This window comes from Micropterus salmoides, unplaced genomic scaffold (genome assembly GCF_014851395.1).
Source record: "Micropterus salmoides isolate LMB-PRFRI ecotype aquatic unplaced genomic scaffold, ASM1485139v1 Ms_hic_scaffold_2, whole genome shotgun sequence".
NCBI classification, from domain to species: domain Eukaryota; kingdom Metazoa; phylum Chordata; class Actinopteri; order Centrarchiformes; family Centrarchidae; genus Micropterus; species Micropterus salmoides.
Window position 1 is genome coordinate 22,308,547 of NW_024041150.1, and position 24,693 is coordinate 22,333,239.

A 24,693-nucleotide genomic window follows, 5' to 3' on the forward strand; every position below is an offset into this window, starting at 1 on the left:
TTTAGCCATTGAACTCGAATTTCTTTTTGGCCTCTGCTTCAGTTTGGTCACACTGTTTCCATCAAGTTCAAGCTCACGAGACAAAACCAGAAAGCTACACAGCCTACTACCTCCTTCTATTACACTCTTTTGCAACAGTGCATTAATGGCCTCTGAGATCGCCTTTGTGACAGTCAGTCCTGTGCCTGAATGAGATGAATGCTTTACCTTTCTGCCTAATTTCATTCAAACTTATTAAGGTGTCTAAAGGGCATCTTGGCAAAAGTGCCATTTTAGCTCATGGTGTCCCAAATTGAGAATCTGCCTGCCTCCACATTTCATCCTGTTAAAGACTGCAGAAGTCAGCTACAATTTCTACCTCATAATTGACTCTTCTCTTATATTGTGGAATGGCAAAAAAACAAAACAAAAAAAACACCTCACTGTGTTTGATGCAGATATTATGCTCATTTCTTAACTGTATATTCAGATGAATCGAAGCGAAGGAATTGTAATATCTGCCTCGTCTCCTCATTAAGCACAGCGCAGAGACCTTGTGCAAACCAAAATATATCATGATTAAACTTTGGGCGCCATCAGAGAGGAGGACAGAAATAGATGCTCATCTGGTGCTACTGGTTTGATATCATTAAATCAGAAACACACCAGTGTGTGTGCGTGTACTGAAAAAGTTTTTCCATTGTGAGACTGTGTATTCAGACAACCTGGACTGTGATTACGTTATTGTCTACAAGAGTAAAATCAAAGTTCCCAGCGGACCCACACTGATATGTTGCTGTTTTTAAAATGAAAAGTTTAAAATAATTCTCAAAATTCTTCCTATAATTATCAGGATAAATGAGATTCACTCTCTAATGCCACTTTCCATCTTTTTCTCACATAGTTACACAAGCACACACATATGCACTGCCATATAATGATGAAATCAAGCCATCTGCAGAGCTCTCATCCGCAGGTGTTGGCGGACCTGTGCTCTCATTAATGCCCCTTGCATTGCCATCCATCTACCTGTGCCAGTCTGTCTGAGCAGATTTCGGCTGCACCTTTCTGTCCAGGTGCTCTGTTATTTATAGCCACCTCAAACACGGTATCAATCATCATCCGAGGTGCATTTGTGGATCGAGGTTTCCAAATATTGAACAGATGTAAGAGATTTTCTCTGACGCACAGTATCTCACAAAAGTGAGTACACCCCTCACATATTTGTAAATATTTGATTGTATCTTTTCATGTGACAACACTGAAGAAATGACACTTTGCTACAATGTAAAGTAGTGAGTGTACAGATGGTATAACAGTGTAAATTTGTTGTCCCCTCAAAATAATCACACAGCCATTAATGTCTAAACCGCTGGCAACAAAAGTGAATACACCCCTATGTGAAAATGTCCAAATTGGGCCCAAAGTGTCAATATTTTGTGTGGCCACCATTATTTTCCTGCCATCTGAACAAAATAAGTTTATCTTGGTCTCATCAGACCACAGGACATGGTTCCAGTAATCCATGTCCTTAGTCTGCTTGTCTCCTGCAAACTGTTTGCGGGCTTTCTTGTGCATCATCTTTAGAAGAGGCTTCATTCTGGGATGACAGCCATGCAGACCAATTTGATGCAGTGTGTGGCGTATGGTCTGAGCACTGACAGGCTGACCCCCAACCCCTTCAACCTCTGCAGCAATGCTGGCAGCGCTCATATGTCTATTTCCCAAAGACACCCTCTGGATATGACGCTGAGCACGTGCACTGAACTTCTTTGGTTGACCATGGTGAGGCCTGTTCTGAGTGGAAACTGTCCTGCTGAACTGCTGTATGGTCTTGGCCACCGTGCTGAAGCTCAGTTTCAATCTTCTTATAGCCTAGGCCATCTTTATATAGAGCAACAATTCTTTTATTCAGATCCTCAGAGAGCTCTTTGCCATGAGGTGCCATACTGAACTTCCAGTGACCAGTATGAGGGAGTGTGAGAGCGACAACACCAAATTTAACACACCTGCTCCCCATTCACACCTGAGACATTGTAACACTAACGAGTCACATGACACCGGGGGAGGGAAAATGGCTAATTGGACCCAATTTGGACATTTTCACTTAGGGGTGTACTCACTTGTGTTGCCAGTGGTTTAGACATTGATGCCTGTGTAATTATTTTGAGGGGACAGCAAATTTACACTGTTATACAAGTTGTACACTCACTACTTTACAGTGTAACTGAAGTGTTATTTCTTCAGTGTTGTCACATGAAAATATAATCAAATATTTACGAAAATGTGAGATGTGTACTCACTTTTGTGAGATACTGTATTTGCATTAAAGAGGTTATTTTGTGCTCTTTCGTTGATGCCAAAATGATCCACAAACACACCTTAACAACAAATCCTTAAAAAGGTTTAATATTATTTTGGCCAAATTTCATACAAAATCAATTCATTTTAGATTTAAAGCCAGAGTTTGATGTTTTGACAGCTTTGAATTACCATTCTGAATAGAAAGATGCTCACAGGGCATACAGTACATCAAACATCAGGCAAACTGCAGTTTATATGCACCTTTCACCTTGACCAACATCTGTCTTGATGAATCTGTGACAGTTTATAACACTCCTGGATTTCTTTTTTGTCATCATAAATCTGCTGAAATCAGCTGCATAGGATACACGTACAGTACATCTCATAAATAAATATATCTAAAAATATTCATTACACTTTGGTTCAAAGTGGCTACTTGCTCTAACACACACATCAAAATCGTTTAAGGGAGAAGCTCCTGTTTTTGAGAAGTGTCAGCAATTTCCAATAATACCAGCTAAAATAAATAGCCTGCTGTGTCACTATTCGTCTGAAGCTGTCTGTGGCGTTTAGGTGAACTGAGTGGGAGTTTTACAGTGAGACAGAAAACTGTATCCTTTGTGGTATTCTTGGGAGACAGTTAAGCAATCCTTTGCAAACTCTCCTTCTTTGCTGCAATGAAACAGAACAACAAAAATGTTGTCATCTTCAAAATAGCTGACAGTTGTCTTGGCTTGCTAATAGGAAGTCTGATTTATTCTGGGTTTACCTTTTTATTGTGAGCTTTATTGTCATCTAGAGCGTTGTAGTTGTAGTAACAGTAGCCCTGTTTCCAGACATGCTGCTCTGTCCAACAGCTGACATATTGTCTATATTGTTTCTTTGTGTGCAAGATGGTGAAAAATAAAAAGGAGAGAGGGAGTACTGTGCATTGAATGTATGCGTGTAATTTTTATCAAGTGCTGTGTGTATTTGTCTGCAGACTCCCATTTGATCAGGCAGCATCCCAAAGTGTTTTGACTCGCTGCAGAATTATGTAACTGCCTAAACTGTTCATGGGAAAGAGAGATGTTTAATGAAAACATGGTTAAAGACCTCTGGTGGTCCCTGAACCACACTTTGTGAACCGCTACTTAAAAGTTTAACGTAGCCTTTGGCATGCCGGACAAACCACACTGGTACAGACACCATAAATTCAGTTTATGCCAGTGGATGGAAATGTTTCATCGTGAGCCTGGAATTGCTGCATGTGTAGGCCACAGTTCTGGGATACTAAGGGACAATGATTTGACCATCTGGTATGAAAATGTGTGCGGACAAAAGTATGTGGACACCAGAACATTATACCCATATGTGTTTGGGTTATGGGCAGGATTTCTGAAAGCATTTGCTCCCATTAAACCACAAGAGGTCGGGCCACTGTTGGCCTGGCTCACAGTCAGCGTTCCAAGTCAACCCAAGTGTGTTAGATGGGGGTGAGGTTAAGGCTCTGTGTATCAGTCAAGTTCTTCTACCCCAACCTGAACAATGATTTCATAGGATACCGTGTTTGAGGTGGCTACCTCTGGGGCTGGCAAATATCAAAAAAGAGCCCTAGACTAAAAGTACACAAACATATATATATAGAAAGATCTTTGTACACATTGAATCTATAGTGGCTCTTTAGATCCTATAAAATCCGCCACAACTGACTATTTCCACTTTTATTTATTCTGCTGATTATTTATTCATTTTTAGATTAATTGATCAATCGTATTTAATCCCTATGCCCAATTTCCCATAGTCTTGAATTGCTTGTTGTGTTGACTGACAACCCTCCCATAACCCAAGGATATAACATTCTTAATCATGAAACAGATCCTCACATTTGGTTTGTTGGAAACAGCAAATAGGCTATTTGGCATTTTTCTATAAACTATTTATCACTTATCTAAATTGTGTCAATAAATCAATGACTACTAACTAATCGTTTCAGCAATGCAAATCATGACACATTCACAACCGAAGGCATTTTTTTGCTGACACTCACTTACTGATGCGCGCCGCCGCCGAGAGCCGCGTGCACGAGCAGCGTTACAGCTCTCTCGCTCACTCGCTGCGAAACTTGGGAGTTCAGTCAGCAGCAACTAGTACCAGCCGCTCAGGAGTCAGCGCTGAGGAGCTCCTGCGACTGAAACGAGGGTCTTTTGACTAAAAAAAGTCCACCTACGGAAAAAGAGAAAAACTATGGACGCAAAGAGAGTGGAGACCATTTCTGCACGCGTGGACGCTGCTGTGTCTTCACCTGGTAGGACAGTGGTGGCATGTTTTATCGTCAGCTCGGTCGTGCATATGAGAAAACGTCAGGCAAAACTCCAAGCATAAGAAGTACAATTTAATATTGCCTTGCTTAAAGGTCAAAAATATGTAAATAAGGAATACAGCTTGTACAGTATAACTCCAATTTTGCTTGCTACAACTCCTTGATTTGGCTTGTAATTAATGCAACAACAAACACCTTTTGATACAATGCCAACTTTTTAAGCTGTTAAAGCTAACATTTGCTTATTTCACCTGGTCTTCAGACTGTATTTGTCTAACGTTAGTCGGTAGCTAACTTAGCAGTTAAATTTTGTTGTTGACCATTACACTTACAGTATCCGTTAATAGTAACTTAGGTGAGGTTAGGTTATGTAACTTAACTTTAGTTTATTCGTAGTTGTATACGAATTTTTTGAAAGGCAACATTAAATTGATCTAATTTGAAAGGAGTTTGGCGTAATTTCATTCTGAAGGTTAGCTTGCATGCTTCTGCAACATACATTTTGAATTTTGTTTTTATTGTCACTGCAAAGTCATGTCTGGACTTTTGCCTTCTCTTGAAAGGAAAATGTTTGGTTGATGGTCTTTGTATGGACGACCTTTGGTCAATTTGTCAGAAGGACCAGGCAGCAGCAATAGTTCTTCATTTGTGCTGTAAACATTACTGCTGAATGGTTTTACCTACAGGGCATTAAAGTTTAGTTGTGGTTGGTAAGGTTAAGAAATCCCCATTGCGTTATTTTTCAATTTGTCTGCCACTGTAGCCTACATTTTGTTTACACGCAACCCTCTTGTGATAATTGAATTTGAGTACATGGGTACGGGGGTATCAGTTAAACATCAGCCATAATGGATTCAGTTGCAAATCCTCTCCTGGGTTCCCACCTCCACAGTACTTGGCCGGCATCCAGAATAATGATCACTCAGTTATAGTCCATAGGTTTCCCCCCAGGCTTTTCACTGCCTCTCTCAGAGCCAGAAGAGCAGTTAACGGCTCATCATTCCTGGCCCAGGTTAATATTTGTTTGCACACCTAATTGACTTCTAATTATGCTTTGTTAAGGATATGAGTCATACCTTCAAGGTTTAACACAGATTTGAGCCGTTGAGAGGTATTCCTCTCCAACCTAATACTTCTTTAGCAAATGTTTTATTCAGTTATGTCTCTGGAATTTTGATTTGCCTTTAGTTGCCCTTACCCCTTGGCATGAAGAATGGGAAACTAAAATAACTGCTATTAAATGGTAAAATACATGCCAACTAATGAGGACATGCTGACTTTGACAAATGTTCGACAAAGGTGCTGAATAATGCAGATCATGGAAATGGACACAGAGGACATGCTGTTCAGTTTTTGACCAGAATAGGTCATTATTTGTGGTGAAGACATCTGACTGTTACAGTCTCAGATATATGATACTGCAGTATTAGAGTATTACACTCTAGGTGTTATACTATTGAAAGATATTGATTGCTGGCTGTCAGGTGGCTTAAATCTCAGTTGGTCTACAGAGGGTCAGTCCAGGGGGGCTAGAGATATGCATGGCATTTTCTTCTAGCGTATGTTTCTAAGTAATCACTGAGTCCTGTATAGTGAACCAAAATTATGTAATGCAGTATTTCTTTTCTCAAGAAGCTTTTCCCTATTTTTTCCCCCTCTCTCCTCACCCTCAAAATCCCCCACCACTATGTCCCCAGCAGGGTACCACATCACGGTCCCAAGGGAAATCTTAAAACGTAACGATCACCCAAAAAAAATGCTACAGCCACCCAGCCATGATGATCCTCCCAGGAGCTGCTTCCTTGGTGCAGTGGTTCTTTTGCATCAGTGCCTTGGAGCTCTCTCAGATCATCATTACAATTTCTGTCAGTTCCTGCCAAAGGCTCCCCTAGACATTTCTCTCCTTAAGTACCCTATCCCCGAGTTTCAGAAAGGCGAACTATAAAACGAAGCCCCGCAAGGTTTATTGTTCCGAATGAGCCACTTTCAGCACCATGGCTAGCTCCGTTTTTTGAACAGGCTGTATCCGTTTTGGGATTTTGGTGATGTATGTCCTCTTTTCCTTTGTGTCGGTATGAATTATCATAGCTAATTATGCCTCATGTTGTGTATCCAGGGCCTCGAATAGTGCAAAACAACACTGGCTAATAAAACAAACAGTAAAAATGATACCATGAGGTATTACCTCATAGCTGTTGAATCAATTCTTCATTTACTCTGATTTGCATTTAATTACTTAGGCTTATGTTTGCCCACTACACGCATAATACTTTCCAACAGAACAAGTTAATAAACTAAAAAGTTTGCTGATGACTGTCAGTCAAGAGGAAAACTACAATATATGCAGTGTTAGTACACCGGTGGGGACAAGTGCAAGCATAGAGTGGAAAGTTAAAGGTCGAGGAAGTCAGTCACAGACTTAACAAATCACACTGTGAACAACAGACCATTCTGAAAAAATCACTATTGAGGGCATCAGTACTAGTAGTATTTTAATGTTTGAGCTCATGGCTTATGTGCTTATTTATGGTGACTTTGATGCAACCAAGTGCAACAATCCAGCTGCAGCATTTATTAGTGTCATCACTTAGTCATTTCTGGACGCAGTACACAGAGTTTGATAGTGACTGCAGCACACTCTGCCAAAAACAGACACTTTCTTTATTGAACGTAGGTTTAGTGACATGGTTGTGCCCAGATGAAGCTCACCGTATGAAGTATGGTTTTAAAAAGATAGTTAATCATAATTTACAGAATATATAAGATGGTTATTTTCATGTGGGATGTTTCAGTCGAGATTGTCACTGAAAGATGTGCAGTCCTTGTGCTAAAAGCCACGTATTTCTTTTATAGTGGCAAGGAAGGAACCATAGTGTACTTTGTCTGCTCAGAAATGTCAGCGTTGAGCTTTTATGGCCATGGGACTGACCACATGCTGTGTGTGTTTGTGTGTGTGTGTGTGTGTGTGTGTGTTTTCTCAGCATCTGTCAGCCAGGGGTTCTCAGATGGCGGTGAAGCTGTGATCTGAAACTGCTCCAAATCTGTCAGATAGCAGAACGGTGTGTTTTAGCTTTTCAGAGGAATGTTTTGACAGTACGCAGCACGGGATTGCCAATCTGAAGGTTTTTCTGTCTTTGTTACCAGAAAAGATGTGCTGTTTGATTTGTTATTAGAATAAATTACAGTCCACCTGATGGGAAAGAAAAATTATTCTCAAACTCATTTAACTTAAGGTTCAGACCACATATTGTTTTTAAGGGCAGACATTTTTAGCAAGGGGCAGCTTCAGAAAAGACCCAAATTGACAGCATGTTCAGGTGTTTTTGTTTTAATTGTGAAAATTACTGAAGTAATTGTGTGACTTCCAGTCTTGCTTTAGACCTCTTGATGAAGAGAAAATAAAGTCAGCGAGGATCACAGATTTTTGGGATCTGTTTGCTGAGTTTTACATTCACTTTATAAAAAGATTCAAAATTGCACAGTTTGACTTATTAAACACATCAGATGGTCTTAATGGCAACTGCTGTGAAGTTAAATGTACTCCTTAGCATCAACATGGGACCCAGAAAGAAGTCTTTGTCGTTGGTGGATTGTTTTTAGTTTTTGTGGTGACCACCTGTGTGCTTCTCTACCTGTCGAAAAAGCCGGCCTCTGGTCAAATCCAGGATTAATCATACCATGAACATCCCTCCTTGTTTCTTGGGCACCCTCCAGCAGATTTTGTTTGTTTTGGATCCAGCCTTTGTTTTTCTTTTTGAGAGACTGGGTGGGGAGCATCCGCTTGCATGGGCCATCTGCCTTGGGACTCAGGCCAGAGAAGAAGGAGGGAAGGAGAAGTGGAAGGAAAATAGGGCGAGGCGAGGATACAGGGGACAGAGGGGGGAGAGACAGAGTCAGACAGTGATGGACTGACTGGGATGGAGAAGGGAAGCTCGTGGAAGGAGGGTCAAAGCTCTGTTGGTGTGGCTATAGCTGTAGGCACAGCGGAACATAAGGTGCTTATGATTGCTTAAGGCTTATAAAGAAGTGGACCATCTTTCATGGTTAGATTTCCACCCGCAGGCTTGTTTATGCCGCAGATTCTTTCCATTTGACTTCCTTGGATGGCATGCCAAACAGCCGATGCCAAGTGGGTGGCAGCGCTTGGCCTCGGTTTGCAAACGTGTCTTTCTTTGGTTGTGCCAAGGTCATATTGAGGATAAATAGCCTAGGGCCCTATGATGTTTTCCACGCTGCGGACAGCACCGCGGAATTTGATATTATAAAGGATCAACTGTAAAATGCAGAATATTGTGGAATTTATAGCATTATTGTATGTTTTTCCACAGCACTTAAGCCAAACAAATGAATAAATATTTTTTGGTGTGATTTAGGACACGCTGTTTCTGTCCTCTGCGCTCTGTGTTTCACTGAGGGTGGGGCTCAGCACCTCCTCCACACACACGCCGTCATACCGACGAGAGATGAAGAGCTCATCACTTCAACAAACTCCCAAAAGTGCAACCACAAAAGCCACAAAGACACAAGCTTGTGTAAGACTTTGTGGCTGTATGGGGTCGAGTCAGATATTCCGTTGGAAAAAATGAAAAAGCTATGTCCGTTCATGCTACGTAAACAAGAACGAGTGTTGCCAACGTGAGAGTAACCTCCGTCAGAGCTATTTGGAGGCTTTTCCTGCATGAGCTACATGGGAAGAAATTGACAGTACTCAAGTAGCCTAATAACCTATTTAATAGATATTCAATTTATTCATCCACTACATGATTACTCACTCTCACCGAATTTAGAAAAATTAAAATGCAAATTTGGGGAAAAAATGAATGTAATCTGGAAATAATTGAAACATATTTCATGGGACCCTAGATAAACTGCAGTCCCCAGTGCCCAGAATAATAACAGCACAAAAAACTTTAGTCATCCTTCATTTCTCACCTTTCAGTTCAAGTGCTTATACAAAAAATAATATTTCTAGAAAGCGCTTTGTAGTACACAAACCTCTGAAGAACAGCCTTTTTTGATCAGTGATATTGTGTCTCTGAGTTAAGGAATTAACCTATATGTTTCAAGGCTGAAGTTCCTCATAACTTTGCAATATGCATCAGTTCTTCATTTGCTGTTGTATCTTATTTTATTTTAGCTGATCTGTCTTATAGATATTTAATGATGTTCTGTGTTGTCGTTCTGACAGTAAAGAAGTTTCAGTGAATTGAAGGGCTGTTCGGCAGGGTTTGCTTCTTGTTTCCAAGTATGCTAATATGTTTTGATGTAGATATTATGCACTCAACTGACTGACCTGTAAAGAAGAATCTTGCATTTTTTTTAAGACAAAATTTGAACAGATGAAATGCCTTTTGGATCTTTAACCAACTATGAATAATGTCCATCTATTTTTAGGTAAAGTAACCCATTAACAACATTCTATCACAACATCAAACAGTTGATTTCCTCCTTATTTATTGTTATTCTAAGTCTGACAAAGGTACAAATTCTACTATGTAACTTTCTATTTTCTTTTTAGTTGCTGATGACCTGTTTTATAGCACTTTAGATTGTGGCAGGTTTGTTCACTAGCGACATTCACTGTCCCACAATCAAGAAGTTGCAGGTTTGATCCTCACATTTCGCAGCCTGTTTTGCTTGTAACTCTTTAATATAACATTTATCTGACCCTTCTTCACAGATTGCATGTCTGTGAGGTGTGAGTAGTTCATTTGAAATAATTTTCCCCTCTCAGAATGTTTGACAGTGGCCTCAACAGGTCAAACTATACAGTATTTCACAAGGAATAAAAGCTAATTTGTGTAGATTTTTCTGATTTTATTACACTGTCACTATGTTGTTAGTTAGATTCATCACGTTATGAATCTGTACTTGTGTGGGTTTTGAATCCCAGGTTGGGAACCACTGCTTTAAAACTGTCCTTTAGCAGAACACTGAACTCCTACAGACTCATTGTTTCAGTGCTTCTCAGAAAAGAGTAGACTGTGTTTTTTTATATGTGTTTTATCACTTTATAATATATACAAATATATAACGTGTTTGTGTGTGTGTCCTTATTATACTGTATGGGTCCTGCTGCTACTGTTTTCCCACTGGACTCTGTTAGCAACTTGGCGTTCAGATCCAGTTATTGAGTTTTGCTCTTATTTTGCTTTTCATCTTTTGGCTCATTTTCTTCTTTGAGATAATATATCTTGGGACTTTAAATCCCACCCCACCTGCACAAATTAGTAATCATTAGTTCCACAAATAATCATAAACAGCGCATTACTATGTGCTTTTGAGATCGGATCTAACTTGTGAACGTTGTCACATCTCACTCCCCCAACATCACTCTCCACTGTGCCTTATGAACAAAAAAAGAATTATGGAACTAACATTAAAGAATCAGCCGTATGTCTAGTAGGATCAGTCTTTCCAAGGGGTCCTTGATGAAATGGTGTCAGAGCTGAACATCATACAGGCCATATGTGGAGGCAGGCCTGGCACGAGTGGCCAACTGGAGGGTCCGTCTGTCTTTCTTCTCTTCCCAATTCGGGGGGGGGGGGCTCAAAAGTCCCTCCAAATGTCTGTGTCCAACAGGGTACTGCCAGCACTTAATATAGACTATGAAATCCTAAACACATCTCTCATTCCGATGGGAGATTACGACATGGAAAGTATACAGACATGAGCCATATGCCAGCCACGGTCCATCTTGTTAGAGGAGACCAGAAAATAGACTGGAAATACAACAGCGGTTTGCATAGAATAACAGTGACTGTCAAAAGACTTACCTACAGTGGCTTATGTAATTATCAGTAGATGTTTGGCAATGTTGTGTCAACTAACTTTCAACCTTGAAAATCGTGGAAAGAATGTGTCCACTGTGTGCTAGTACTGGCATCCATGCCATGTGCAAGGCTGACACCAAGTGGTTATACAGAGAAAATGGTGTCACATAGTTTTCTTCCAATTGTTTAGCTACAAGCATACAGTGGACAGATGTCCTAACACTGTTTATTGGGTGATTTATTTGCTTATTTTATTCGTATTGACATTATAAGAGAGTGCCTCAGTACAGTGTTTTTTACCTGTTATAGCCTAATATATATTGTGTGTCGAGATCACTATATATTGTCAGACATGGAAGAAAGTGATGTTATTAACTGACAGATGTACTTGGAAAGACACATAGACCAGGTTATGATGATGTCGTCGGTAATGAAGCAGCTGCATTTTTCATTATTCATTCATCTGTCAATGATGTTTCTCTATTAATCTTTTGACCTTAGAAAATAGTGAAAAAATGCCCACCACAATTCCTCAGAGCCTAAGTTCACATATTTAGATTGCTTGTTTAGTCAAACCAACAGTCCAAAATCCAGATTTATGCATCTTATTATCATAGAATATGGAGAAAACCAGAAAGCATTCAACAATTTAGAAGCTGGAAAAAGTGAGTTTTAAGCATTTTTGCTTCAAAAATGACTTAATATGCTTAATGGATGATTAAAATTGTTGTTTATTGTATGATAGAATAATCAACTAACCTAATTGTTACAGCCCATTTTTGCAGTGCAGACCAGGTATTTGATCAACAGAGTCTGAGGCAGTATAAGCGATTGATTGTTGGAAGTTTAGATTAAACAACAAAATGCAGGGCTTATAATTAATGATTCCCATGATGTATTTTGGGTTGTTTTACAGTGAGTAGATTACTTTTTTGTTCTCTGAACGAACTCCCTCTTTAGTAATACAAGGAAGGCCTATAGATGACAGATAACTTTCCTGATGTTTAGTCCTCATTAGTTACGCAGTGGCATAAAACATTGCCCTTTTTTTGCTGAGTTGAAAACATGAGAGTATCACCAGAGAAACAGAGAGTGACATCATAACATAAACCTCCAGATAGGCCGCATTCTTTTTGTATGCTTCACTGCCACAATGACATGCATCCTTACACAGAAGGTGCCCCAAATCCCCCCAGGTGCTTGTATAGTCACCAGCAGTGTCTTTGGTACACGCTGACCGATAAAGAGCCACTGTTATCTTCAGATAGCAGGCGCTGCGGCTGAATAATTTATGGAGGCATTCCAACACAGTGACTCAGAAAACGATACGCACCCACAGAGGGCAGGGAAGTAGTAAAAGGTTCGATGCACGTGTCTCTGGAGACTTGTGTGTGTGTGTGTGTGTGTGTGTGGGTTTGTGTCGGGTTCTTTACCGATGTGAAAGTGTGCATATTCAAACACGTGCGCTGGTGTCTATACATGTATACAACGTAGTCTTGGCAGTATGTGCCATGTGTTGAACTGTGTGAGGGAAATCTGGAAAATGTGAACTGATGGACTGTCCGCACTGTTCATTTTCATTATGCTGAGTTGCCTTCTCCCAAGAGCTTTGTCACTTACCCATTTAAATGTGCTGAACCCTTATTTCTGCAGTAATTAATACTGGTGCATAATTGAAGCGCGATAATGAACAAATGCTTTGATTGACACGTAATTGTATGAGCAAGATTGTTAGGTATCTATCACAGCCCTGTTTTTCATTAACTTGCGTGACCTTTTGATTAGCCTTTGCATCTGAAGCTGTTGATACTTTTAATTTGAATAAACCAGTTGCATTCTGGGGCTGCAGGATTCCTTAGTACTGTACGTTCGACCAGATTAGGAAAGTAGGTTCCTCTTGTAACAAGTGCAAGGTTATATAAAGACGTCATAGACACCTTTTTCTTCTGTAAAATCTGATCCTGGCTTTCTTGTGGCTGGCATGTTCTCCCACCTATCACATTACTCGGCAATGGTTTAAGAGGTGGTTGTATCGATTCCAGGTCAGCTTAAGTACATAAGTGAGCAACCGCTGTTTCCGCAAGGATGCCATTATGGAGTTCTCCTGTTTCAATACGAGAGAGAAAATAAATCTGTGATGTGCTGATACAAAGTAGTGTGACTTCACCTTCTTTAAATACTGCATTGCAGTTTATTTAATCCACAGGGCCGTGTCCCTTCATGCATTCTGATAATTTTAGCCGCCACTTTGGAGGACAAGGTCACAGTGGGTGTGTGAGAAATTTGGAAGGGAAAGTGTGTGTGTGTGTGTGTGTGTGTGTGTGTGTGTGTGTGTGTGTGTGTGTTGGAGGCAGGCAGGCAGGCAGAGAGACAGCCAGCCTAGATGCACATGGCTCAACCCAGCGCGTTTTCTCTATGGTTTTCTGTCTGGCCCTTCCGTGACTACCAACTGACCTGCTAACACTGAGCCGCAGGGTTTCTGACCACCATGGCATTGGAACTGGGAAGGAAAGATGACATCGACAGCAGCCTTTAATTTCAAGCTATTGCAACAGGGAATAATGAGCACACATTTATGGCTCCAACTTGTCACAGCATCTTTGACAGGGTTCTGCAGTGGCGTGTGTGTGTGTGGGGACGCTGGGATTAGGCAATCTTTAAAAAACTTTAGAAATCCTACAATGTAATGTTTCCCTTTGTTTAATAGGACTTTACTTTTAGACAATACAGTATCAACAAAAAAATTAGTTGGAGTATACTGTGACAAATATTTGTGCATCAAGGCAAGAAACAACAATAATATAACTACTGGCCTGTACTACGGAGGGAGTTCAATCTACTCTACTGGGTTATAAGGCAAAGTCAGGGTTGACACACTCTGACTGCCTACACTGGAGTTAAACGGCACTACGAAGGTGGATAAGATGTTGGTTAGTTGAGTCGGTGTCTACCCGGTGTTAACTTAATTGGAGTTGGTGCGCGTTCGCATAAAAGGAGTTTTTGGCATTTCTCCAAAAGAATGCACGTTGATTGTGTCAGGATATGAACAGTTTAAAGACATGTTAATGCCTAAGTCTAACACCGTGGCGGCCGACAGGGAGGCTTGTTGGTATTGCATGGAGTAAATTTGTAATTTTCTTCACAGTGTTCTTATTGTAGACTAATTCTTATTCTATGGACTCTTCATTTAGCCTATGTGAAATATAATTAAGATGTAAAGATGCTGCAACTGCACATAAGGTCCATTGTAATAGAAAAAAAGGAGCCAGCAGAGAGAGGTAATAATCCGAGAGAAAATTTAATTTCCAAGATTAGGTAATAAATTAGGTAAAAAACTTGAATATTCTCTGACATTATAATCACACATTTATGAGAGAAACTTAACTTTGCAAGGCTGCAACATCACACACACACACACGTCTGCCGTGTATTAGCCTATAGGCTACATGCAGTGAAAAGTGACTTTAATTTCCAGGAATTTTCGATATTTGTACTTGTAAATTTTACTTTCATCTAGGATTTATTTTTTGCTTGGTTTATTAACCCTCACCCTGGCTCCGTACTTTTTGGACACGTAAAATATCCATCCATCCATCCATAAATTGTCAACCGCCTATCCTGCGTACAGGGTCACGGGACACCTAAAATAGTCTATCTAAATATATGTGAATTCAGTTAGGATAATTCAATTATAGCCTACAGATGGGCTGCAACTCTGGCCCGTTAATTAATTAAGATCTCCTCTCTAAAATCACAGAGGCTGCAGGGCTCGCTGTATGAACGTAATGCTGTTGTGTTCAGAATAACGTCATTTCAGCTGCAACCGCAGTGTAACAAGTCAGGATGAAATCTGAACATTTTTAATCAAGTGGTGTGTATTAATATCCTACTTCTCATCATTATCTATAATAAATACACAAACACAAGAGAGGTTTTCCTTCTATCTAGACTGAATATCAAGTAAGGGAAGTTGTTAGATTTTGTTTCTTTCTGGCCTCAATCCACTTCTCTTATCTTGACCTTCATTTTATAAACACAGGAATTAAAACTTTCCATGTACTCTAGATTTCATTGCAACCTCTTACAGTGTCTGTGAAGATTCTCATCCATCCAGGTCAGAGTTATCCAAGGAAGGATAAAATCAAGGGGAACTGGACGTTTCGCCTCTCATCCCAGAGGCTTCTTCAGTTCAGTTTGAGATGTCTTGAAGTATCTTCAACCAATTCCCTTGATTTTAACCGTCCTTTGATAACATCATACAATGATTACATGTCGGGCCTATGTTGGTGTTTTCCAAAAGATTCCACATAAAGGAGGCTCTGCTGAGCTGCTCCATCCCTAGGGGTTAACATTACACTTGAGTAGTAAAGGCAATTAGTGAGTTCAACTTACTAATGTGCTGGAGAACATTCAGGAAATAAAGCTGAATTCATGTTGTGCTGCTGATGCTGCTGGGTGGCAACATCCTTTGGCCACGGGTAATGGCTTCTGTAATGGGCTACTGCATTATCCTTGCAAGGTTTTATGGAAATGCAGGGCTTCGTTCAAATGAGCCTGTTGTCCTGAATGTGTGTCTTCCATCATTTTATACTGAGGAAGTAGGGTTGTTAATATTCCTTAAGCTTTTCCAAAATCAGCCGCAACACTGAGACGATAAAGGCGACGAGTCACAGTACTGACAGGTACACTGGTGTTTGACTGGTTCTGAATCTGACTGCGTTGAACCTCTGTTAATTAGTTAATTGGTGAAAGTGTTGATGCAGAAATCATTGCATCATGTTGTTGTTTTAAATGGTAGAGACCTTCCATTCTTTCAAACAAGGTAATCTTAAAAGGTCGTTCGAGTTTACTACAACTTGATTCTGGAATCAAATATTTTTTTTTCTTAAAAAATTACTCAAACCGATTAATTGATCATCCAAATAGTTGGCGATTTGTTTAATAGTCGACAACTAATTGATTATTTGATTAATGCAGCTGTAGTTGTAAATAAACCAGCAATTTAGCAAAATTAAGAATATAATATCCAGCAGAATTAACCTTTAATCCAGTTGTATTGTGTATCCACAGAAACATTGCTTGCAGCAGAACTTGAAATCCAGTAAAACATCTTTTGGGATGTCAGTTATTTAATGCGTTTGCTGCTTTGATAGGGTGGCTCATTTTAATGTAAAAGCACAACTGAGGATGTAAATCCTCACAAAATTAGACCTAGACCAGGGACACAAACACTCTACTCAGAAATGACCTGCAGTAAGGTGGAAATTACATAATGCTCTCAATTATTCAGTAAAAGGTGAACTTTTGTTCCTAAAGGTCCATATTCAGTTACCAATACTGCTGCTTTTTTGCATTTATTATCTTTGTTGTCACCCTGCAGCTGCCAACACAGTTGTATAGTCACTTTAGGACAGATGAGAAGCAATAGAATCTGTTTTGTGCCGTGCTTCCTGCAGCTGCTGCCTCAAGAGCCGCTTGGAGCTAGCTTTCCCGTCTGTGCCGGCAGCCTGGGACCACAACAACTGTACCAAACTTCTCCAAAGCTCGCTGAGATGCTTGGGGATCACTTCTCTGTTCAGCCAAGTGTTTGCTGCTTGTGCTAAATGTGCATCCCGGTAGATGCCTTGACTTTCTTTAGTCTGTGGACATTAGCTTGGTGAGGCTGCCTGTGGGCCTAGATGTACATAGATACTGGCTGCTAATGTCTTCATTGTCGTTGCTGCGATTTACCTGTGTGTAGACCTGAGCATTTTTTCTTTTGGTTGTTGTTGTGCCACTTTGACTTGAGATGTTTTCAGGCTGTTACCTATGCTCCCCTGATGATGTTGCCTGTTTTTGGGCTCATTTCCTCTTGACTCTGTGCTTGAAGTCTGACATTCATAAGTTGTAGTTGTAGTATTCTGCAATTTGCTTTTATCGCAAACTCTTCAGTGCACCCACAGGATAGCTGGTGTATTGATAATTTCTGTAGCTATGCATCTAAAAACTATTTGAACTTAGAAATGCTGAGCTCCTGTCCTGTGGTTTATACTGCAGCTACAGTCAGCTGCACTCACCTCGGACGGATTGTAATCTGCCTATTCCTGCCAGGTTTTATTGGAGATTATTTTTTTCTAGGATAACCATGCGGGGTATGTTGCCCATCCCACACATTATAGTCTCTTTTCATTGCAGGTTTTGAAGAGGAAATTTAGTGTTGCCTTGTCTCCTCCATGTTGACCTTGGTGTATCTTTTCAGGCAGTGTCAAGGTCAGAGCCTTGATGCCAAATACTAATTCCTATACTACTTAGAATATAACTTTAAATTCCTTCTACATGAGCTGGCTCTCTGAATTGATTTCAGAATACATTGCTCCAAATTGCTTCTGACATAATTGATTAGAGGAACAATGAATATTTAAGTGTACAAGTGATCCACAAACTCAATTGTAAACACTAACCACATAGCACCTAGAAGCTAATGCATGTGGATTGTATCTCAGTAATTTTTAATGGAGTGACTTGGGCAGGGCAGATAATCGTAACTGAAAGTGATTGGATGGGAAGACTCCTTCCACCGTCAACCAACATTCAGATTTGTTTTCTGTTTACATGTATGTGAGTTGTGTGATGCTTGTATAACTATGTATAACTATCGGGTGTTATAAAAAAACCTTTAAATTAGCAAGTACCTTTACCTGACACAAGAGGCTGTGTTGTAATTAGGATATAACAGACTCAGTTTCTCCCCCCAAGACAAGTTATGCCTGTGCCTTTCCTGCTATGAATAAGAAAAGATGTCTGCCATGAAGGCACTATCCTTAGCATTATGCACAGTCTGAGGTGCTTTACAGTTGGAAGGGCTCAGTGAAGCGCTAAGCTGTGTGTAAAAGTTGTCCAGCTTATAATTATTCATTATGTGCTTATGCATTAATATTGGGGACAGTACAACAAGTTGTAAATACAGCACTGACATGTTATCACCCTATAATGTTGACACGGCAAACATGTTAGTTAACCGTTTCCTATTTATGTGTCCGGAGTAACATAAGCAAGCACTCATTTGGAGTCAATAATCACTAGGTTTGCACTATCTGACTTTTACAGTCTTGATACTGATACCAATACCTTGGCTTTGGGTATTTGTGCAAGGTAATCATTCTTGACTTTAAACATTGCTTCCTAATTTTGTTAAACAACATAGATCGGCCCCCTTTTCAACGGTATTTGATCCAGCTATTTGAGTTGGTATCGGACTGATATCGGTATCTGATTGGTGTGTCCCTTATATTCACTCTCCTGTTAGCTCTGGTCTGTTCTCCACCAGCTCATAAAAAAACTAAATCTGTCTCTTCAGCTGCTAGTTGCAAAGTGTGTCCGAACATTGGAACGAAATATTTTCTAAAAACAGCAGCATGTCCGGAAAGGACAGCGAAGCAAAACAGTAAAAATTGTGGGTCATGAAACCGAAACAGTGTGCTAAAATGAGGACAATGCAGAGTTGACTGATAATTCACTGTTCATTACTGTGCAGTAATGAACCATTACTGTGAGTGACCCCATACACATACATAGAGTCATTTATTACATTGTTAATATCAAAATATTGATTATAGCAGCTTTAAGAAACCTGCTCTTGACTCAAAAGTCCACAGTCTGCTCTTGGAGTTGACAAACTCTTGACTAAGGTGGTCTTGAATATCAATGAGCAGCAACAACTTCTTGAATAAATATTTAATATATTGGAGCTTTCAAGCTCCCTCCCTCAGGATGTGGATGTACCTCCGGCTGTGCAAGTGTTACCACAGAACCCATATCATACCGTAACAGTGCAACCGATCTGTTTGCTCGTTTCAATCAGGCGTGCGTGTTCCCTACTGGGAAAGGATGGCTCTATTCCCAGCTCTCCATCCAGGGCCCTCCTTTGTCTTCTCAGGTAGAGAATATTCCTTGCTCATCTCAGGAGAAGCAAATTAAATGTAGCTTTGCTGTCTCCCCTTAAACATAACCATCTATCACTGCACGGCAGTTAATGCTGTGTGCATTTAAATGTAAGCTTAAGTCCGTTTGGCCGATGACCAGGGAACGTATTATGAACGTACCTTTAGGACACTTAATGTGTGTGGTAACTTAAAGAAAATGATTGCTTTGGGCAATGCTGACAAAAATTCCACCGCCAACATATTCTGCAACACTGTGGTGATAAATTCAGTGGTGATAAATTCAGGGTTGTAAATTCGATGCAGTGGTATGCATCATCTGTAACCAAACATCTAAATATAGTTTAGAAAGGGGTGCGAAATATGCCTACATTTGCTCTCCAGTTAGACTGATCTGCCACGTGATTTTTTTCTGAAATAATAAAGTATATGACATTAATGGCTGCCTTGTTAATTAAAACAATAAAGACAACTCAAGATCAGAAGGTAGGATCAGGTACAGGACGGTGCTCCTGGAGGTGAGAGGGACATTTTTCATTCACAGACATCCCAGCAGAATATATGCATGCTCATATGGTTCTTGAACGTTTAACACATCTGTTGCTCTTTCTTACGGCTGACGTCCTGGAACCTGTTGCTGCTTTTTGGAAGAACTTTTTCTTTGTGTGCAGACAACTATTGGATGAATTGACATGCATTTCTGTACATTTAGGAACCCCAGAGGACTAAGCCTATAATATCTCAACACCAACGGGTTTATATTGGCACCAAAGATGTCCTCTATCATCAGGCTCACATTGGTGGTTTAGAGTGAAGTATCTCAACAAATATTGGATGTAAAAATTAAGATTTGTCAGATACATGTGAAATTAATGACACTTCCATTTGGTTATTTGACATTCATACATGATGGGAAAGACACATTTTAGTTGGTACCAACACATTGAGGTTTAATACCTAGCCCTTTTCTTAAGGAGGGGTTTTACAACCTCTTGAAGATGCCGATAAAGTATAAACTATAGATTGTGACACTGATCTGGATCGAAGGAGTCCACTGTGAACCAGCGCCACCAGTCAAATGCTGGTGGCGCTGCACCAGCAAATGCTTTGACTCTCTCTTCTTCCTCTCATACTTGAATAAAAGCACACACATGGTCCTCTAACTTGAAGCAACAGCACTATTGTCTTCTAGCTCTTCTCTCTCTCTCTCTCGCTCAGTCATTCACTCTCCCTGTTTCACAGAGCGGTCCTCGCTCTCCTCCTCCTCCCGCCCCCTTTCACACTCTGTTGATCAGCTCAGGAAAGGGAAAGTGCTAGTGTAAAACCTGAGGATCACTTGCAGACTGAGGAAGCAGAGAGCACGTCGTGTTTGAGCCTTCAAGGTAAGCTGATGCTCAGAGGGGACAATTGATAGCAGTTAGCCCTCACTCTGGACCTCCGTTTCTGGGCATTGAAGGATAAAAATTTGCGATCCTGAGTGCAAGCACTCCAGTCAAAGCCGCTGCATGATTTGTTGATGTCTGACACTTCTGCTCTTGAAATGGGACCTTCAGGGGGATTGTAATCATAGTACTGTAGGGTAGGGTGTCACTGTGAATGATTAATTGGTAATTAGTTGTGTCATAAAATCTTGTTTGTTTGACTCTGTTATCTGGAGACAATCAGGATGTTTGCTGGCAAATTGTAGGCAAAGGGTCCTTGCACGCCAGTCTGCATTAAGATCTGTTTGGTGTATTTGCTTTTAGCATCACTGGTCCCAGAACTGCTGGAACAATAACTTGCCTTCTTAAGACAACAGCTCAGGACACATAAGACAAGCATTTTCCGGTTCCAAAAGGGCACGCTGAAATGTCTTGCATTTCATTATAGCCACGCATAACTGGGGGCAAAAACACATCCCGAATTAGCATATATTCTCAGGAGTTTTGCTGAACTTTTGGCAGTTAGTTTCTCATGCTGCACTGGCTGTAGCTATTTGTGTTTGAATGTTAAGGGGTCCTCATTTGAATTATGAGGCTAATAATAATCACCTCTGTGTTACAATATGAAATTATATTTATTGCAAACTCCTCCTTTGGGAGAAGTACCCAAATGATTAGGCCAGTATCTGTGTATAATGTATTTAGGTAAAGTTAATAATGCCACACTATATTTCAAAATAGAGACGTTCCAGCCATGTGTACGCCAACCAAGAGGACCCAGTGGAGGGAGGACCTGCAGCATATGCGTAAAGACCACGGCTTCTCCAAGAAAGTCCTGCTCAACTGCTGCCTGGTGCGGCACATTGTCAACTGGGCCTCCCCAAAACCAAAAGGTACAAAAACCCACAGATTTACGGGTACAGATGGGAGCTATACGCAGAACCAAGGCGGTGCTCAGTGAGTGTGAATGTGATTCAATTGCCTCTCATTCGTAGGATCTTCTGACTGAGTCTGTATTTTTGTTGTTCACAGATCTGTCTTGAAAAATAGTGTTTACACCTGGTGTCTTTTAAATAATGAAAAGTTGTTTGACATTTAGATTGAAGTACTGACTAAGAACTTTTCCATGAAACATTCTAGTTGGCATGAATGCAGGATCAGTCTTACAGGCAGCAAAAAAGGGAATACTTGTGCTGTATATAGTCAATTTGTATTTACAGAAGAATACAAATGTTTTAAGGCTGAAATATTGTGTATATATTTTTTTTATGAACATTTATTCCAAAAACAAGGACATAGCATTTACAAGGTAAATAGCATTTACTGCACTGAAAGTGAATCAACAAGCTAAAACAGTTAAAGCTGGAGAGCCAAGTAAAATGTTAGATATACATGTCCGGGGGATATTCGAAGTACACTGTGCACTTGAAGAATAAATTTGTGTAAACTAATAACACGTATTTGAGATTCGATTTAGCAGAATCACTATACACTCATCAAATGTACAGTGAACATTATTTTTAACTAGACTGAGAGAATGTCCATCCATCCATCTTCAACCGCTTATCCGGGGTTGGGTCGTGGGGGCAGCAGCTCCAGCACAGGACTCGAAACCTTCCTTAGAGAAGGTACTCGGTCCACAAACCACTCAGGCACTATTTAAAACATACTAATGTGTTACTGATCAGTCATCCTTTCACCTTTAAAGGAAGAATTTATGATTTGTCTGGAGTAAAAAAATTATCAGAACGCACTGGAAGTCACAGTCGACAGCTCCTGTAAATGAATTAATTTTGAAACTAGATGAGTATTGATTACTTTGCGGGTTATATAGTCACAATGGCCATAGAGCCTTATATAATAGGATTTATAGCTACTTTCCTTGCCACTGGAACAGGCAACACACCAGACAGTAAAATATAGAGGGAAAACACTAGGCTAAGGCCATTAGGTCACATGTAGACATGTGACCAGACATCAGTGCTTGAATGAAACACCCCTTTCAGAAACAAGAAAATAATATAAATGTATGTGGGGTTTTTTTCAAGTTTTATTATGAATATTTGAATATATTACTCAACTTTTCCAATTTGGTATTTATGCACATAAACTGTAAGCTTGATTCCCAAGCGCCCATTTTACTTAAGCAAATTTTAGGCAATTGTCTTTAAATTCGCTTTTTTCTTTATTGCTTAGTGATATATGCAATTAGTTTTTTCTAAAATCTTTAGTAATGAGAGGAAAGTCAATTACTTTGTTATTATATCTTGAGTGTTTATTTGGCCGCGCTAAAAACTTTCTTCCCTCGTCTGTTCTCATTGTTGCTGTTCATTAGTTACACTTCCTTAGTTCCTATGATTGTGTTATAGCTCAGTGACATGTCAAGCATCACCATAAAACCTGGAGCTTGTTTTTGCAATTGCCAGGTGCTGTTCCGCATTGATATGGCTTGTCAGATAAATGTGTTGGTGTTTGGGTATGATTTAGGGTGCTATTAAATAGTCATGAATGTCACTGTAGGACTGAAAGACATCTGAAGTGAAGGTTGTTCTGCAGGGGAAAAACAACAACACAAGGACTCCCAAACAGCTGTTCTTGTCATGAATAAGAGAAGCGAGATGATGCATATACACCTTCTTTAGAAAAAGGGAATAGATTTTGTAATTAGTCAGGTTTCTTCTTGGGTTGGCCACTCCGTGTTTGTGTGTATGTCTGCGTGCAAGTGCTTGTGTGTGTGCATCTGCACAGTTGTCATTTGAATCTATCCCTCTAAAAACATGCGGGCTGGCGGCCACAGCTGGAGCCACTCCAGGACCCAGGTGTTTCTGTCAGCCACATTTTGAATTAGACGAGGCATTTGTTCAGACTTTCATTCCTTTTCACCGCTCCTTCTCATTGGAAACATGATGCCTCCATCCCAGGGCAGGCTGCATTTTCATACCGCCTCAAGTTTTAGCTTGAGGTAGCTGAAGCAGGAACACAAGTGTCCTACCTTTTTATTTAGGTATGAAATAGAACTTTCTCTTGCCAAACTGCACTTGTGGATTTCACCTACACTTTTTTTGAAAACCATGAATTAGACAACACAAATTAACACAGTAATAATAATAAACTGCTATTTTGGTTTTGAAGACTCCTCTCTGAGCATATTTTTGTTTGTAGGTGTTCTCATTATTCGGTGGTGTCTCAAACTAATAGTGTTATCACCTGGTGTTAGCCAGAATAACCTCCCAGCATGTAGACGCTCACACTATAAACCTGCCAGGTGGCAGTCATACCCTCCGGATATTGGAGCAGTCTCCAGAAAATGAGCATGCTTACTAAAGCAGAAGTTTCTGGAAATACACAAGCCCCATGTTGTGTCCTCGGGCATTTTACAAATCCCTGCTGTCTCGATGACGCACTCAAATGGGTCAGTTGTTTTTCCCGCTGAGGGAACTAATGACATGTACATCCCAAAATGATTGTAGCCTGTTTTTGGATTAGATTTCTATAAAATCCGCTGTTAATTTACTGTTAAGTGATGTTTAACAAAGATTACATTAAAGAAATGTGACTTTTTACCCAATGTGTTGGACCAGAGTTCCACTTTATTATATTTTGTTCCTTTGTGCGATACTCACACACAAATGTTAAATGTATCTGATGCACTAAGTTGAGTTGTATTTATTTTTTTATTCATTTAGATTGTATTGCAGTTTGATGCAAGAGTTAGTCTGATCCCCTTTTTTCTTACAATTTCTCTGTGCTTTTATTGTAGACACCTTCTGGTAGAAATCCATCACTGTACCTCATGTTTCCTGCCATGAGAGGGCAGCAAGCTACAGAATAAATGACCGGCTAACATGATGTACTGTTTGCTGCATTCAGAGCAGTTTTGTAGCAGTGCCTTGAATGATATACACTTTTACCAGTTTGAATGTGCAGTAATTTACGTTGCATATTTTGTATCACTGAACATACATCGCTGGTGCAGCAGTGGCTGAAAAACACCA

At 40.1% G+C, this 24,693-nt stretch overlaps 1 protein-coding gene across 3 annotated transcripts in view; it reads left to right on the forward strand.

Moving 5' to 3' along the window:
• Positions 1 to 4,370: 4,370 nt before the first annotated feature.
• kcnip4 (Kv channel interacting protein 4) overlaps positions 4,371 to 24,693 on the forward strand; it is a 142,588-nt gene continuing 122,265 nt past the window's right edge. Inside the window, exons 1-2 of one of the 3 annotated variants that reach the window (XM_038730685.1) lie at positions 4,375 to 4,570; positions 21,440 to 21,591. In XM_038730685.1, coding sequence (XP_038586613.1) covers positions 21,453 to 21,591 — 139 coding nt within the window. In that variant the 5' untranslated portion in view covers positions 4,375 to 4,570; positions 21,440 to 21,452. Of the gene's footprint in view, positions 4,571 to 21,439; positions 21,592 to 24,693 lie in introns of all 3 variants that reach the window. The other 2 variants (XM_038730684.1, XM_038730688.1) reach the window with 2 other exon arrangements.